Source organism: Physella acuta, unplaced genomic scaffold (genome assembly GCF_028476545.2).
Source record: "Physella acuta isolate Inbredline_101_S28 unplaced genomic scaffold, ASM2847654v3 ptg000902l, whole genome shotgun sequence".
Taxonomy (NCBI): Eukaryota; Metazoa; Mollusca; class Gastropoda; family Physidae; genus Physella; species Physella acuta.
The window spans coordinates 131,829-148,302 of record NW_026732419.1 but is presented as its reverse complement, the minus strand read 5'-3'; the positions used below and the strand labels follow the sequence as shown (position 1 = coordinate 148,302).

At 33.8% G+C, this 16,474-nt stretch overlaps 1 protein-coding gene across 1 annotated transcript; it reads left to right on the top strand.

Moving 5' to 3' along the window:
* Window positions 1-1,068: 1,068 nt before the first annotated feature.
* Window positions 1,069-15,978, top strand: LOC131953048 (uncharacterized). The gene is made up of 11 exons (XM_059316039.1): window positions 1,069-1,206; window positions 1,647-1,775; window positions 3,846-3,983; window positions 4,162-4,362; window positions 5,025-5,216; window positions 5,838-6,080; window positions 11,430-11,567; window positions 11,873-12,007; window positions 14,264-14,401; window positions 14,933-15,067; window positions 15,771-15,978. Exons 1-11 carry the CDS (start codon window positions 1,146-1,148, stop codon window positions 15,926-15,928), a joined length of 1,668 nt encoding a protein of 555 aa, XP_059172022.1. The 5' UTR covers window positions 1,069-1,145; the 3' UTR covers window positions 15,929-15,978.
* Window positions 15,979-16,474: the final 496 nt, after the last annotated feature.

The following is a 16,474-nucleotide window of genomic DNA, read 5'->3' as shown; positions in this document are numbered from 1 at the left end:
AAAATGTGTAATCACGATTAGTAAAAAGTACATAATAATTAATATTTTTTATTACATTATATAAACTTTAGACAGGATAATATACAAAGGCGTAACGATCTATTTAGGTGCCCAGGACGAACAATCAATGTTGCGCCCCATCTTTAAATTAGGCCTATATAGTTATTCGCGTTGGGGAAAATGCGCCCCCAACCGCCCTCACTAAGAAAGGTCGGGGCGCTTTTTACCAGTCACTTTGACTTTTTATTTTGGTGTCACACAATTAGTATAGAAAACAATTAAATAAGCCCGTAATGCCAAGTAGCAGTTATAATTCTTAATTTCTACTGTGTATAATTCAGTAATGAGCTTTTTATATTTTAATATATCGTTTGGGGCGGCGCCTGTGCAATTTCGATTTTTAAATAGGGCTAAGTCTTGATTTAGCTCACCTTTAATTAGAAATCTCGTTAGCCAGGGAGATATTTAGATTTTCAAAGTAAATTATTTGTTGGCACCACAAAATCCTTAACAGAATTTTTAAATTAATATTCTAATACATACGCACACGCGCACACACACACACACACACACACACACACACATATATACATATATATATATATATATATATATATATATATATATATATATATATATATATATATATATATATATATATATATATATATATATATATATATAGTTTTATATATATATAATATATATATATAAAACTATATATATATATATATATATATATATATATATAATATGGAGGGGGGTCGAAACAGATGTGCTGGGGGGTACGTTTTCATAAGTTTTGCCTAGGGCGCTAAATAACCTGGCGCCGGCACTGCTTAGATAACAAATTACACGAAAAGATTAAAGTACGAAATACTTATGATGTTTTAGAAAGCTAATTTATAAGACTGTTACAGTATAATTCCTTGTTACGATAGGTATCGTACTGTAGCATTTTGTGAAGTAACTTCCTTGTTGATATCTTATCACGATGTTTGGTCCAATAATATCACGCGTTGGTTTTTATTTTGTTTCAGCATTGTACTTTAGGCCATAAAACTCAAATAATACATGATGTGTTAATATAAAAAGTAGATCCATGTGTGAATCCTTTTTCGATTGCTTTGAACAATGAAGCAGAAATGAGAAACAGAATTATAACAGTAACGTTGTGTTGTTGTTTGTGGGTGTTGTCAATTCAAGGTAAGTTCATCTTTAGATAATAATTTAAATATTGTACATGGTGCGCATATGTAAACAATTGATAACATTTAGGAAAGTTTGAAAAAAGTGTACTACACTTAAATTTAATTTATTTCAAGGAAAATAAATTTATTTATTTATTTGAAATAAATACTTTTGGAATAAGGTCTCTAAAATTGTGTTAGTGTTCATTCTTCACATTTAAAGAATTTTTTATGAAACTTGTTGTAGACAAGCATTTCGTACTCGCAGATTTTGGTTAAATTCTACATTACAAGTTTTAATCGGATATTAGAATTATCACTTAACAAAAAGCACATCACATAGTTAAAATAAATCAATAACTTTAAAAAAAAAAAATTTTATTGTCTGATTTTAAAATGAGAGAGGCTATACTTAAAGGCTTGGGAGACATGTTTCAATGTATTTTTAAATACCAGGTGTAAAATGGTTTGGACCAAATTCCAAGTACATGTGTCATTGTGAGGATGACCAGTGTGACGTCAGTGGTCAATGTGTCAACGGATCCAAGTGTGCTCGTGGATGGTTTGGTATCAAGTGTCAGTATGGTAAGGTCAATGGTAATTATGGGATGGTTGAACTAAATGTAGAATGGTAAGGTCAATGGTAATTATGGAATGGCTGAGCTAAATATAGAATGGTAAGGTCAATGGTAATTATGGGATGGCTGAGCTAAATGTAGAAGGGTAAGGTCACTGATAATTATGGGATGGCTGAGCTAAATGTAGAAGAGTAAGGTCAATAGTAATTATGGGATGGCTGAGCTAAATGTAGAATGGTAAGGTCACTGATAATTATGGGATGGCTGAACTAAATGTAGAAGGGTAAGGTCACTGATAATTATGGGATGGCTGAGCTAAATGTAGAAGAGTAAGGTCAATAGTAATTATTGGATGGCTGAGCTAAATGTAGAAGGGTAAGGTCACTGATAATTATGGGATGGCTGAACAAAATATAGAATGTTAAGGTCAGTGATTATTATTGGATGGTTGAGATAAATGCAGAATAGTAAGGTCACTGATAATTTTGGGAAGGCTGCATTTCATTTAGAGTGGTAAGTTCTCTGATAGTTATAGGATGGTTGAACTAAATGTAGAATGATAATGGCGCTGATAAAAAAGTTTCGTGCTGATTTAGTATAGGTGCACGAATAGCTAACACAATCAATAAATAGCCTTCCAATCCTCAACAAGCACCCCCACATCTATATATATATCAGGGGCGGAACTACAGTGCCGCCAGACCCAGCAATGCGGGGGGGGGGGGGGGAGGGCACGCCATTTAGGGGCCCACGGCCGACCATGAAAAATTTTTATAGTTAAAAAAATAATTTTCTTGCATTTTTGACTTGATGTTTGTTTGTAAAAAAGATTACCGTAGCTGCGGTTGGATTATCTTTATTCTATAGACACCATCCTACACTCATTTTTCCTTCGTTTTTAAACCACTGTGAAAGCCGAGTCCTCTTTCTCCTACAATCAAACTTATCAAAGATAAGCAAACGTTCAAACCACGTCCATGACTTGTTTCCCTTTTTTAAATAGTCAAATAGTGATGCTCATAAGCTCCTTTTAATGGATTTGTACTAAACAAATTAAAAAGCAATTACTTCTCTTTATTATTATTTGTTTATAAATTACTTACTAAAGAATGACACTGTATAAAAAGGAAATGTATTTAAAATTAATAATATAAATACAAAAAAAAAACCTTAAAAATAAACATAACACGAGACACCATTACTTATACAAAGCTTTCATGTTTTATACTCTTTTGACCGATTAGAGGTTAGAGGTCTTATAGCAGAGATAATATAAAATTGATTTTCACAAAACAGACTAATGCACTTACACACATGCCAATGATGTTGTAGTTTCTTTTAATTATAAAAAAAAACCCACGTATTTCTCAAAACACGAAAAGGCCAGCAATGAGTATCCTATCTTCGTATTTTGTGTTTATATATATATATAAATATATATATATATATATATATATATATATATATATATATATATATATATATATATATATATATATATATATATATATATATATATATATATATATATATATATATATATATATATATATATATATATATATATATATAAATATTTAAAACAAAGAAGCGTTAGCACAGGCAAATAAAGATAAATATTCTTATTACAAGCTTTTATTTAACTCACTTCCTCTGTCGTCAGTCGTTATCTGTCTGTCTAGATCGAAACGCCCGTGCGAAATTGCAGGCACTTCTAACTGACAGATACGGTTAGTAATTGGTAAGCGGGTAAAGACATGAATACAATGTATCGTGACATTCAATTTGACTTAATTGGTCGCCTAATTAATTCTGTATGAATTAATTGAAATTTGGACATAATTAGTAGGCAGTTCTATCAACACGCGTCATCACGGCCGTCTAGGCGTGGAGCGAGGTTGGCTCTATTTCCCAGTTGACTTGGCCTCATGTTTATTTGACGTACTCACAGTAATTTTTGTTGCCGTAACGTTTTTCCACGTGATCTATTTTCCAGTTGACTTGGCCTCAGGTTTATCTGACGTACTCACAGTAATTTTTGTTGCCGTAATGTTTTTCCACATGTTCTATTTCCCAGTTGACTTGGCCTCAGGTTTATCTGACGTACTCACAGACGGCGATGACAGCACGTGCACGTCAGACACGGACATTGCCATCGTGGACTTGCGGGAAAAGTTCCCGTTTACCTGGCTCAGACTGGTCGTCATTGACCCAGGTGTGGTGGACTAATGGAACAAATGCTTTCATTCTTCTTTTATATATTCTTTGTTTAGCAATACTTATGTACAGTATCTTATTGGGTTTGTTTTTCTAAAAGTATCTGTCTAAAAGAATTAGGTTTTATTTTGAGCAAGCGTAACACCGGGACAGTGTAAAATTTCTAATTTTTACAGAAGCATCAAAACAGCTGAAAGTTTCTTTCCATGACTATCAAAATCATGGGACGCCGTCTGTGATACAGTGTAGCGGTATGAAACTATCCTACATCAACAATAAAACTCTTGACATTCGCTGTGACCTGTCTGTTATGGTAAACCAAGTCATCGTATCTGGGGGTGGTGTGAAGTCACTCTGTTCTATTTACATCAGTGGAGGTGAGTTGTTGTTTGTATATATTCTAGTGTATAAAAATGTTTGTTTCAGAATCACATGTAAATATGCTACTATAATATGCCTATAATAAATGTAGTACGAAAATAGTTTGTTTCGGATTGTTGTATTGATATTTATAATCACAACTTAGTGATATATTAGAAGAAGTCGACCTCACTAGTGGAGAATGAAATGCAATATAAAAAAATGTTCACGTCATGGGGGCTTGAAATATAGGTTGGGGTAGGGGTATTGTATGGAGGGGTTCGCGCAGCCATCCTGGCAAATCCAATAGAGAAAAATATTAAAGCAATACTATTTAAATCTATATGTTGTTCACTGAAGCTATAAATAAAGAATTGTAATTTAATGAGCCACATAGATTTTAATGACTTTGATTAAGATGATGATCTCACAAGAGAAATTATGCGGCTAATAACGTTTGATGTAAGTTTATAACTCAACAAATAATAACAAGACTGTACAATTCCTACAGTTAGCACTTGTCTTTGGCCATTTCTATCTGTGTTCAGTATTGAAATCGTTTTAGTAAGTAAACTGGGAAATTATTTTCACTTACGATGGGTTTTTTATGTTTGATCTGGCCAGTAAACCATACATTCGAAGGACAAAAAAGTATGACTTTTTCACATTTAAATTGTAGGTCGAAATGTAGCTCTGCATCAAGCTACAACACAATCAAGTACTTACATGGCAGGTTCAAGTAACGGCGTAGACGGCTACAGCATGTCTTGTACACACACAGAGCATACAACGGATCTGACGCCTAGCTGGAATGTAACGTTGTCGCCACCTCAAGATGTTAACCGGTACAGGATCTACAACAGATATGAATGTAAGTCGTCCCTAAATATGGATGCACAATTTGTATTTCTAGATCCTCTTTTCTTTGCACTTTATTACTTATATATATATATATATATATATATATATATATATATATATATATATATATATATATATATATATATATATATATATATATATATATATATATATATATATATATATATATATACTACCTGTATACCCGCGCTCAGCCGCGGTGAATCTTTTTTTAATGTACGAACTCGGGAACAGAACAACAAAAGAAAACGAAACGTAAACACAAACAAAACAAAAAACGCAAACACAAAAGAAACCAAAGGAAAACACAAAAGCAAACACAAACACAATGCAAACACAAACACGAACGCAAACACACAAAAATTCAAACACAAACATAAATGCAAACACAAACACAAACGCAAACACAAACGCGAAACACAAACATTTTAATTAATTAATTGTTTTCAACCCTACTGTTATTCAAAGGTATCAATTTTTCAAGGAAGCTAAGCGAAAATATTACTTGACATTAAAAACCTGTATACGCTCTTGGTGTGGACAGATTATAAGATCACGCGTCTTAAAATACATGTTTATTTCAATTAAACGTTAACATGTCTATCCACAGCCTCTACTCTGACATCTAGTGGAATATGTTGCCCAGAAAGGCTACAGAAATTTAAGCTCCAGTCTTACTCGTCCAGTGGAGGGACTTTGTTTACTTACCAAGAACCAGGAACTATTGAGATTATTTACAACATCAGCACAGCTACACTGCAAGAGGGTGTCTCTAAAGTGCAGATTAGTACAACAATTAGAACTCTAAACTTTGGACCTATTCTGACTTTGTGTGAAGTTGAAATATATGGCGGTAAGTTTTGTCAAACTTTTGTAAATATGTAAAAGAAATCCGTTTTTCATAGTATATAAAATAAAATGTCTTTTCTAACAAAAAAAAGTGGCTTAATGTTGCAATCTAGTATATTTTGGTGTCATCTGAACCCTTATTGTTAAATATACAGGTAATTTTGGGAGCTCAAAGCCGCTTTTTTTAATAAAAGGGATTAGGATTACAAGAAGCTGAGTCTGTGTTGTAAGCTGCAAACTAGACATTACCAATGTTCTCGGTGTACACTAGACTATCAGTTATTCTTGAATAACCGTGTGTTTAGGGGTCATCCATAAATGACGTCACGTTAGTTTGCAGATTTTTATCTCTCCCCTTCCCTTCCCACTGTTACACATTTTCACAAAAAGCCAGACCCCACAATCATAACGACGTCACGCCTCGGACATCATGGTTTTGTCTTTTAAAAACACCGATTTCAGTTGAGCATGGGTCTGACCACACTATCCATTCATATGCTGAGGTCACAGAAACAGGTGTACTTTACTTCGCCTGCCCCGTGTTACCCCAGTCCCGATAGGCAACTGTATCATTCACATCTAAAAAAAATTAACATTGACATGATGTGTCTCGAACCCGTACCATCGCATGGTAACTGTTACACTATAATCTCGGCCACCTAGGCACATACAATAAAGTGCAAATTTATTGGTTTAATTTACTTAGCATCTATATGTATAAAGCAAATCGGTCGGTGCCCGATATGGCACTACCCGGCGCATCAGGCACTTCAAATTTGGCAGGAACCTGCCTTGGGGCGATAGAACAGGGGGGGGGCGGCGCCGGTCGGCCGCAACGTCTACGGAGAGGGGGTAAAAACTGACCTCGACTCACCGGCGCCTTATATGAGCCATATTACGAAAAAAAAACTTCTGCCGAACGACCCCCCCCCCCCCCCTTGATATTTTGTGAGGTGGTAGGAGATCGCCTAGGTGTGTCAGAAAAAACTCGTTATATCCGGGAAAAATCTAGAAATGGGTCAAAACTGACTAGTGGTATTTCCCTACATAATCTTTGTATTTTATGGGAAAAACATAGGATAATTTCAACACAAATTTTAGGCTACTTAACCTCTGTACATCTGGCTAATGTTTGTCATGCACTTCTATAGATGACTAGGCCGTATGGATAAACTGTTGATTAGACTCAAAGCCCTCGACGAGGGCTAAAAAATGACCGCTAGTGAAATTATCATTATATGAGATATATATAAATAAATTGACAATAGATCCCCCTAATATTGTATGAGGTCTTAGACCGACCCTGGAGGGTAACAAAAAAACCATATTCCCGTTGGAAAAATACCTTAGGATCGTTAGATTTGTCCAGATGCTATATCTAATATACAAGCCTTCAGTACCAGTTACACGTGAATTATAGGCCTATATATTTTTTTAATGTGAAACATATTTGGAAATACTAAGTTATAAAATAGTAATTGATCAAAATGCAACACTACACGTTGAGAGTTTAGTGACAAAACAAAGAAATAACTAAATAGTTAAAAATGCGACGCATTTAAAATAACTTAGACTACCAATACGTATTCGAAAAATTAAAACCAAATTATACACATTATTAGTCAACAGAACACCATATTAAATGCACACACAGATTAAAATACTTAAATGAGTCCGTTAAAAACCTGGCTATTCAATGGTCATTATGTTTTTAAAAAAAAGTAATTTGTATAAGTTTGACTGATAAAATTGTATATATTTCATAGCGTACGTCTTGATAAGTAGATCTATAGATCTAGATCTAAATCAAATTTGAATGAAATAGTTCCTTTCCTTATATTCTAAAATCGGAAGATTCACATATAAAAAAACAATTTGAAAACTGACTAGTGGTATTTCTCTACATAATCTTTGTATTTTATGGGAAAAACAGGGTAATTTCAACACAAATTTTAGGCTACTTAACCTCTGTACATCTTGCTAATGTTTGTCATGCACTTCTATAGATGACTAGGCCGTATGGATAAACTGTTGATTAGACTCAAAGCCCTCGACGAGGGCTAAAAAATGACCACTAGTGAAATTCTCATTATATGAGATATATATATATATTTAAATAAATTGACAATAATCAAATTTGAATGAAATAGTTCCTTTCTTTATATTCTAAAATCGGAAGATTCACATATAAAAAAACAATTTGAAAAAAAAATTCAATAAGATTGTCGTGGTGTGTCTCGAACCCGTACCACCTGCGAGGTATCAAATATACTATCATCTCATCTATTTAGGCACCTTAAGTAAAATGAAGAAGAAAAGACCTAATTAAAAACACATTACTTACACGAATAGGCCTATTCTTTCAAATTACTTTTGTCCCAAATTAGCCAATTCTATAGCTAAACAAACAAAGATTTGTATAAAATAATTAAGGCCTGAAATAGTTTAGTATATAAATTTATTATTGGAATAGATTCTAGAGTAGATATAGAGTCTAAATCTAGAATCTAGATCTTAGCGTCTACGTCTAGTTTTTGCGTAGATCTAGTCTAGATAAAAAATCTTTAGATCTAGAATCCAAATAGATAAAGTAAATTTATATGTTTAGGCCGAGAAAATCGTGTTGGATACATTTCATAGCTTACGTAGATCTAAATCAAAGATGAATGAAATAGTTCCTTTCTTTATATTCTAAAATCTGAAGATGACGTCATTGGTTTTGTGCTCTTTTCTTAGTGTAAACATTATTGACGTTATTGAAAAATCGCGTACTTGTCACAACTATAAACACTTTTCTGGTTGCATAATTAAAATTGTTTTTCTACATTTTAATTTGCCTTTATTTTTTTCTTTAAATAAAATTGTGTTTTTACATTTTCAACAAACGTCCGTATATAGTTCTCCATATATCTCTGAAGATTCTGATATGATAGCCTGTGAAAATAATTTACGGACAGAGAGAAGTACGCACATGGGCTTTTATATATTAGGATAAACTTAAATTCTGTGTTTGGATTACTAAGAAATATAAGAAGTTAATAGACCCTATTCTTATAGTGCTAATAGTCTAAAGTGCTTATCGTGTAAATTTTTTATTTAAATAAATGAATATCGAAAGTGTTTTAAAACAATTTTCATTTTTACTTTCTCGTATAGAGAAAGTATTGTAATCGTGCAAAAAAAAAAAAATCGAGATTTTTACAAATCTCGATTTTTTACACCTCACTAATACGGAAAAACATAATTTTGCAATCTTGTCCGTATGTCTGTGTGTCTGTGTGTGTGTCTGTGTGTAAACACGATAACTTAAGTACCGTTACAGCTAGGTTGATGAAATTTCATAAATAAGTATTTTATCAAAATCGTAGATCCTGATTAATTTTTGAGCGATTTCCGATAACCGGAAATGGTACTTTTTCTACTTTGAATTTTTCAAAAGACTATAACTTGAGTACTATTTCAGATAGATAAATGAAATTTTACACGTAAGTAAAAGATCTAATTCTCTACCATCTGTCAAATTTTGAGTAATTTCCGTTGACCGAAAGTACTAATTTACGCTATTTCCGATTTCTCAAAAATCGCATGTAAATTTATAAAGTATTAATAATCTTTTTTCTACTAGATTTTATTCTATTTTTAAAAGTTTAATTAAACAAAAATCATGTCTATATTGCCATCCCACGTAGTTTTATATTAGAATATTCGAGAAAGTTTAGGGGAGATCACTCCCGGTTTATTTATAATGCGTTAAACTTCTGAATGGGCAACATTGTCTTCCTTGGGAGCCGCCTTATTTTATTGTTAATTATGAAAAATAAATAAATGAATCAAGTCTTAGTGACTTCACTATAAAGTAATTGTTCTGAACTTTTATAATTAAAGTAGTGTTTCTACAAACACACAAAATATACAAATTTCTCGCTTTTAGTAGTATATAGATATATAGATAGATTTAGCTGACATCGTGTTGCAACAAAATGTGTAACAGCATGATGCGGATAACTGAACGTATGGTAAGAGGTTTTTTAAATTAGTTTGTACGGTAAATTGCTAAACATATTTTTAAAAACCATTAATGTAGACTATATACAAAATTTCATTTCGCTAAATGTAGCTCAAAAATGATGGTTTATATACAATTACTGTTAGATATTGTTATACTATATAATACATTAAATATTTTCTCCTGTATAACAATATTAAATTATGTTGAATTCCGCAGTTGTTTTAAAAACGTTTTAATGATTAATTCAGAAAACCAGTGTAAATTAAAATAATCGATTTACCAGAATTTAAGTGTATAGTACTGATGATGTGTAATTTAAATTTCAGAATCAAGTAAAAGTATATATATATATATATATATATATATATATATATATATATATATATATATATATATATATATATATATATATATATATATATATATATATATATATATATATATATATATATATATATACACACACACACACAAGTATATTATATTTAAATTATTAATTCCCTTTCATAGCTGTCACATTTAAATAACAAATAAGAGAAGCAATTTCTTTTTAATTTGCTGGGTACAAAATTATTTAAATGAGATTTATGGGCACTAGACTATTTAAAGGAGAGCAATAAGTCTAGTAATGGGTGAGATTTGAACGTTTTTGCCTATCTTTCACACTACATGTCCTGTATTAGTTTCTTGGTTTTTCCTCTACGCAACGGCGCTTGTTATTTACTGAAGTAGATTTGACGTTTAAAACCGTTGAGTATAAATTTTAAAAGAATGTTTGTTTTATTCAATGTTCTCTTTCTTTATTTTTGTGTGTAGTCAATGAATGCTGAAAATGTTTATAGTTTACATTCTCGACGCAGTTACCTTTAAAATGTGAAATAAAGCTGTCAGGCAGGTCAGTTGTCAACACCTTAATATTACATTTCAGAGAATCTGGTCATTTCCCTTTAAATAGGTAACAATCAGCTGCCAAACTGGTCAATTTTTAATACCTTAATAAGAAATCTCTGAATCTGGTATTTTTCCAGGTGCCTACAGCACCAGGGCTTTTACCTTATCAAATATCAAGTTTGTACCAGTTCTGCATGTGATCGATCTAAATCAAGAACTTAAAAAATGTATAGATTATGAAAGGCTGCGGTCAGTCTAGATCAGTTTTCGGTTAGTGATATAGCGATAATTTTCCTGCTAGAATTAGAGTGAAACTCAAACAATGGCAAGAGCAGTCGCTCTGCTACATATCTGCAAACATCCGAGCTAATCAGATGAATTCATAATCCACTTAGCTTTTATAAATAGAAAATAACAAAACGAGTTTTTTCCTAATGTTTTTTTCCATACAAGAATGTCCTGTTGGGACATGGGGCCTAACGTGTGAGAACAACTGTAGCAAAAACTGCTACGAGACATCTTGTCACAGAGAAACTGGTGAATGTGACAACGGCTGTCAGGGATTCGAGGATCCACCGGAGTGTACAAATGGTAGGTGCAATGTTTTAGATTTGTGTGGAAACAAACTATGTAAATAATACAGTCTATACACAACGCATAGATAAAGGATATATATATATATATATATATATATATATATATATATATATATATATATATATATATATATATATATATATATATATATATATATATATATATATGTGTGTGTGAGTGTGTGTGTGTGGGTGTGTGTGGGTGTGTGTGTGTGTATTCGTGTAAATGTTTACGAGTGTGTTTATGGTATGGTTTACTTTACAAATACTAAACAACTATCTAAACCTCCAAACTCATAGCCTGTAGTGACGGAAACTACGGACACAACTGTCAAGAGATGTGTCCAGCGCGGTGTCAAGAGGTCAAATGTCAAACTGACACAGGCTACTGCTACAGCTGCAAGCCGGGATATCGTGGTAACAGATGCGAACAGAGTAAGTCTTGGATTAGTACATTTGGAAAGCACTGTGTAGTTAATCGCGGTGTTGGTCTTGTACGATCCTCTAATATACATACTAAAGTAACTAGCTGCTTACCCGTGCTCCGCCACGGTAAATCTTTTTTAAATGTACCAACGTGGGAAACAGAACAAAACTAAACACAACACAAACAAAACACAACACAAAAACAACACAACACAACGCAAAACAAACACAAACCCAAAAAACAAACATAAACAAAACACAAACACAACACCAACACAACACCAACACTACACAAACACAACACAAACACAACACAAACACAACACAAACACAACACAACACATTACAACACAACACAACCACAACACAACACAAACACAACACAAACACAACACAACACAACACAACACAACACAAACACAATACAAACACAACACAAACACAACACAAACACAACACAAACACAACACAAATACAACACAAATACAACACAAACACAACACAAACACAACAGAAACACAACAGAAACAAAACAGAAACACAACAGAAACACAACAGAAACACAATAGAAACACAACACAAATACAACGCAAACACAACACAAACACAACACAAATACAAACACAACAGAAACACAACAGATACAAAACAGAAATACAAGAAATACAACAGAAACAAAACAGAAACAAAACAGAAACAAAACAGAAACACAACAGAAACAAAACAGAAACACAACAGAAACACAACACAACATAAACACAACACAAACACAACGCAAACACAACACAAACACAAAACAAACAACGCAAACACAACACAAATACAACACAAACACAAACACTACACAACACAAACACAACACAAACACAACACAACACACAAAACACAACACACAACACACAACACACAACACAACACAAACACAACACAAACACAACACAAACACAACAAAAACACAACATAAACACAACACAAACACAACACAAATAAAACACAAACACAACACAAACATGACACAAACACGACACAAACACAACACAAACACAATACAAACACAACACAAACACAACACAAACACAACACAAACACAACACAACACAAACACAACACAAACACAACACAAACACAACACAAACACAACACAAACACAACACAAACACGACACAAACACAACACAAACTTTAACACAAGCACGACAGAAACACAACACTTACAAAAATAAAACATACCGCCGGCGGATGCGCCTGGTTCATAGAATGACTGTAAAACCCCCAGCTTGTCCGAAAACCGAAAGATAGAATAATAATTAGTAAACAGTACGTTCAGTGTATAAAATAAATGAAAGGCAGTATTTAAAATATCCATATTTTACCTACCATATAGCACTTGATCAATTCATGCATTTTTTTTTTCAGTCCTTTAAATGTAAAAAAAAATTACAATAGTTTCATAACGTACCTTTGCGCACCTAATAAAATGATGACGCATGTATAATGTAGCGGAATTGTTAGTTAAAAATTATCATTAGTAAACAGTACGTTCAGTGAATAAAACGAATTTAAAAATTTCATTAAAACAATTGAATAACAAGCTTTTATGTAATAATGCACTAAAGTGAGCCGAACTCTGGGCTTCCGGGTTGGCAGTCGTGCGCTCTGCCGCCCGACAAGACCGCCACGTAGTGCTTAATAGCAGGGGCGTAGCGAGGGGGGGCGGGGGGTGCGGACCGCACCGGGTGACACCATTTAGGGGGGTGACACCAAGGCAAAAAACAGCAAAATATATAGAGAAAAACTCAAGGGGGGGGTGCAAATCGAAAACTTGAAGGGGGGGTGCAAATCGAAAACTTGAGGGGGGGGGGGGTGCAAATCGAAAACTTGAGGGGGGGGGGTGCAAATCGAAAATTTGAAAGTTTGTCCCTGGGAAGGGTCTCTATGCCTCTGGGGGGGGGGGGGGGGGGTGACACCATTAAGTGCCGCACCGGGTGACACCCGACCTCGCTACGCCACTGCTTAATAGTAAATATATAATGTCGTTTTAACAACATGATTTGTTTTACACTGAGCAACACTTACACAGAGAGTATAAATAATGTGTGTCAAACAAAAGAGCGATGATCCGTGTGACTAATGGTGATAAAGATCAACGCCCTCAAGAGAAAATTGATCTGTGTGACTAATTAAGTATTTAACAAAAGAGCATTGATCAGTGTGACCAATGGTCAAAAAGATGAACGCTCACAACATAACATTGATCTGTATCTAGACTGCAACAGCGGCTACTGGGGCGTGGACTGCAACCAGAAATGCAGCAGCCATTGTGCTGGCCCAACGTGCAATGGGCAGTCCAGTCACTGTGATCATGGATGCCAGGCGGGGTACCAGCTGCCCAACTGTACTCAAGGTAAATCCATGTATTTAAACGTAGAACATGTTGGTTTAATTTTTTTTTTTACATTTTTTTGTAAACAGACGTACTTTTTAAAAACACGACCAGATGCTTAGGTATATAACATCTTATTTCTCTTTTCTGCTTTCATGACTTTTTTATTTTCATTTTTTTTTCACAAACTTTTCAATTTGTTTAGCCTTAAGGATCTTTTGTTTTTACAATAAGAGATTCATTTTTGTGCTAAACACAAACACAGTTTAAATTTCAAGTGCATTACTTTTCGAAAGAGTTCCTTTCTGAAAAAAAAAAAGAACAGATTGGTCTTTCTAATCATTTTTCATCATTTTAACTTGACGTTTAAGACAACCCGGAAGTTTAATTGATGGTTATGGCTCATACGCAATGTGTGTATATATATATATATATATATATATATATATATATATATATATATATATATATATATATATATATATAAAGTACATCCATATAGTACATGATTTTTTTTGTTAAAAAAACTAAATAAATGTTTAAATAAAACAGTTTGCGAGAAAGGACACCACGGCATCAACTGTACACAGACCTGCTCACCTTTCTGTCTAGACCGTGACTGTGATCCCGTCACGGGTGACTGCATCCGTTGTAAACCTGGCTTTCAAGGTCATACTTGCCATGAAGGTACTAACTGTCTGGTCTTTCTGTTCAACTCTTTGGTAAATGTTACTTAGTTTTTGAGGTCTGCGTGGATGGATCGGTAAAGCTCATGGTTGCTAAAGCGAGTTCCAACCTACGGGCAGATGATGCTCGATAGCTAGGTGAGAGCGACGTGCAAGGAGAGACAACTAAAAAATCAAACAACTGCCGCATTTTAGCTTGCTCTTGGTTGGACAAAGCCTATGAAAGCGAATTCATAAAGAGAAGCAGATTGAATACGGAGTCAAAGGCCTATATGGTGCATAATAAGTTGACATTTAATACTTAATAGTGGTGGAGGAAATTCCTTCAAACATTACAATTAAGAACGAAGAAGAAAATCAGTCCATCCCTTCAATCCACTTAGCTACGACACATATTTAGCGACACATCTCTTTCTGAATGGTAAGAACGAGGGGGGGGGGGGTAATCCGGGTCACGGTATCGAAAATTTGAGACACGTAATACTTAATTGTGTTGGAGGAAATCCCGTCCAACATTACAATAGGGCTGCTAAGTAGGTCACTAACCAGTTCTACGGCTCAATAAAACCTGCATGAGCCGCTGAGCCATAGAACTAGTTGGTGAAAAACTTACCAGCCCTATTAAGATCGAAGAAGAAATACGACATTTTTTAAATGTTTATATTATGTTCAAATTTGATGTGTGAGTCTCTATCTACCTCCAGAGTGTGGACACACTTATTACGGCATGGGCTGTACTCAGAGGTGCCCTGACCACTGCGCCGAACAGCTGTGTTACCCTGAGAACGGTCACTGTATCGTGTGTGAGGACGGCTGGACCGGTGATCAATGCCAGATCAGTTTAGATGTCGTCATTGGTTGACCTGTACGTGTACAACTACACAATACAATAAAATAGAACTTTGTATAAGAAAGGGCTTTCTGTTGTTTGTGTTTGATCAGGGTACGTGTGATTAAATAATAAAAGCGAATGACAAATTTTCAATAAAGTAAACACGAATGAGTGAACTACTGGAATTATACAATGAACTAGATGGTAAACTAAAATGGTGCAGGATAACTGGCTAAGTTCAAAGGTTTGTAACCCTTTTTAAATCTCTGTTAACTTTACAGTTTATGTTTATACAACAGAACACGCCATGTGACTTAAAGATGTATTTAAAATAGAACAAGTCATGTGACTTAAAGATGTATTTAAAATAGAACACGTCATGTGACTTAGAGATGTATTTAAAATAGAACACGTCATGTGACTTAGAGATGTATTTAAAATAGAACACGTCATGTGACTTAAAGATGTATTTAAAATAGAACATGTCATGTGATTTAAAGATGTATTTAAAATAGAACACGTCATGTGACATAAAGATGTATTTAAAATAGAACATGTCATGTGACTTAAAGATGT

Bases quoted from the DNA above. Each gene is read 5' to 3' on its own strand.
- LOC131953048 (XM_059316039.1), top strand. From the start codon at position 1,146: ATGAGAAACAGAATTATAACAGTAACGTTGTGTTGTTGTTTGTGGGTG. The intron at 3,984-4,161 runs GTGTGGTGGACT...TAATTTTTACAG, and splicing joins ACTGGTCGTCATTGACCCAG to AAGCATCAAAACAGCTGAAA. The intron at 15,068-15,770 runs GTACTAACTGTC...ATCTACCTCCAG, and splicing joins AGGTCATACTTGCCATGAAG to AGTGTGGACACACTTATTAC.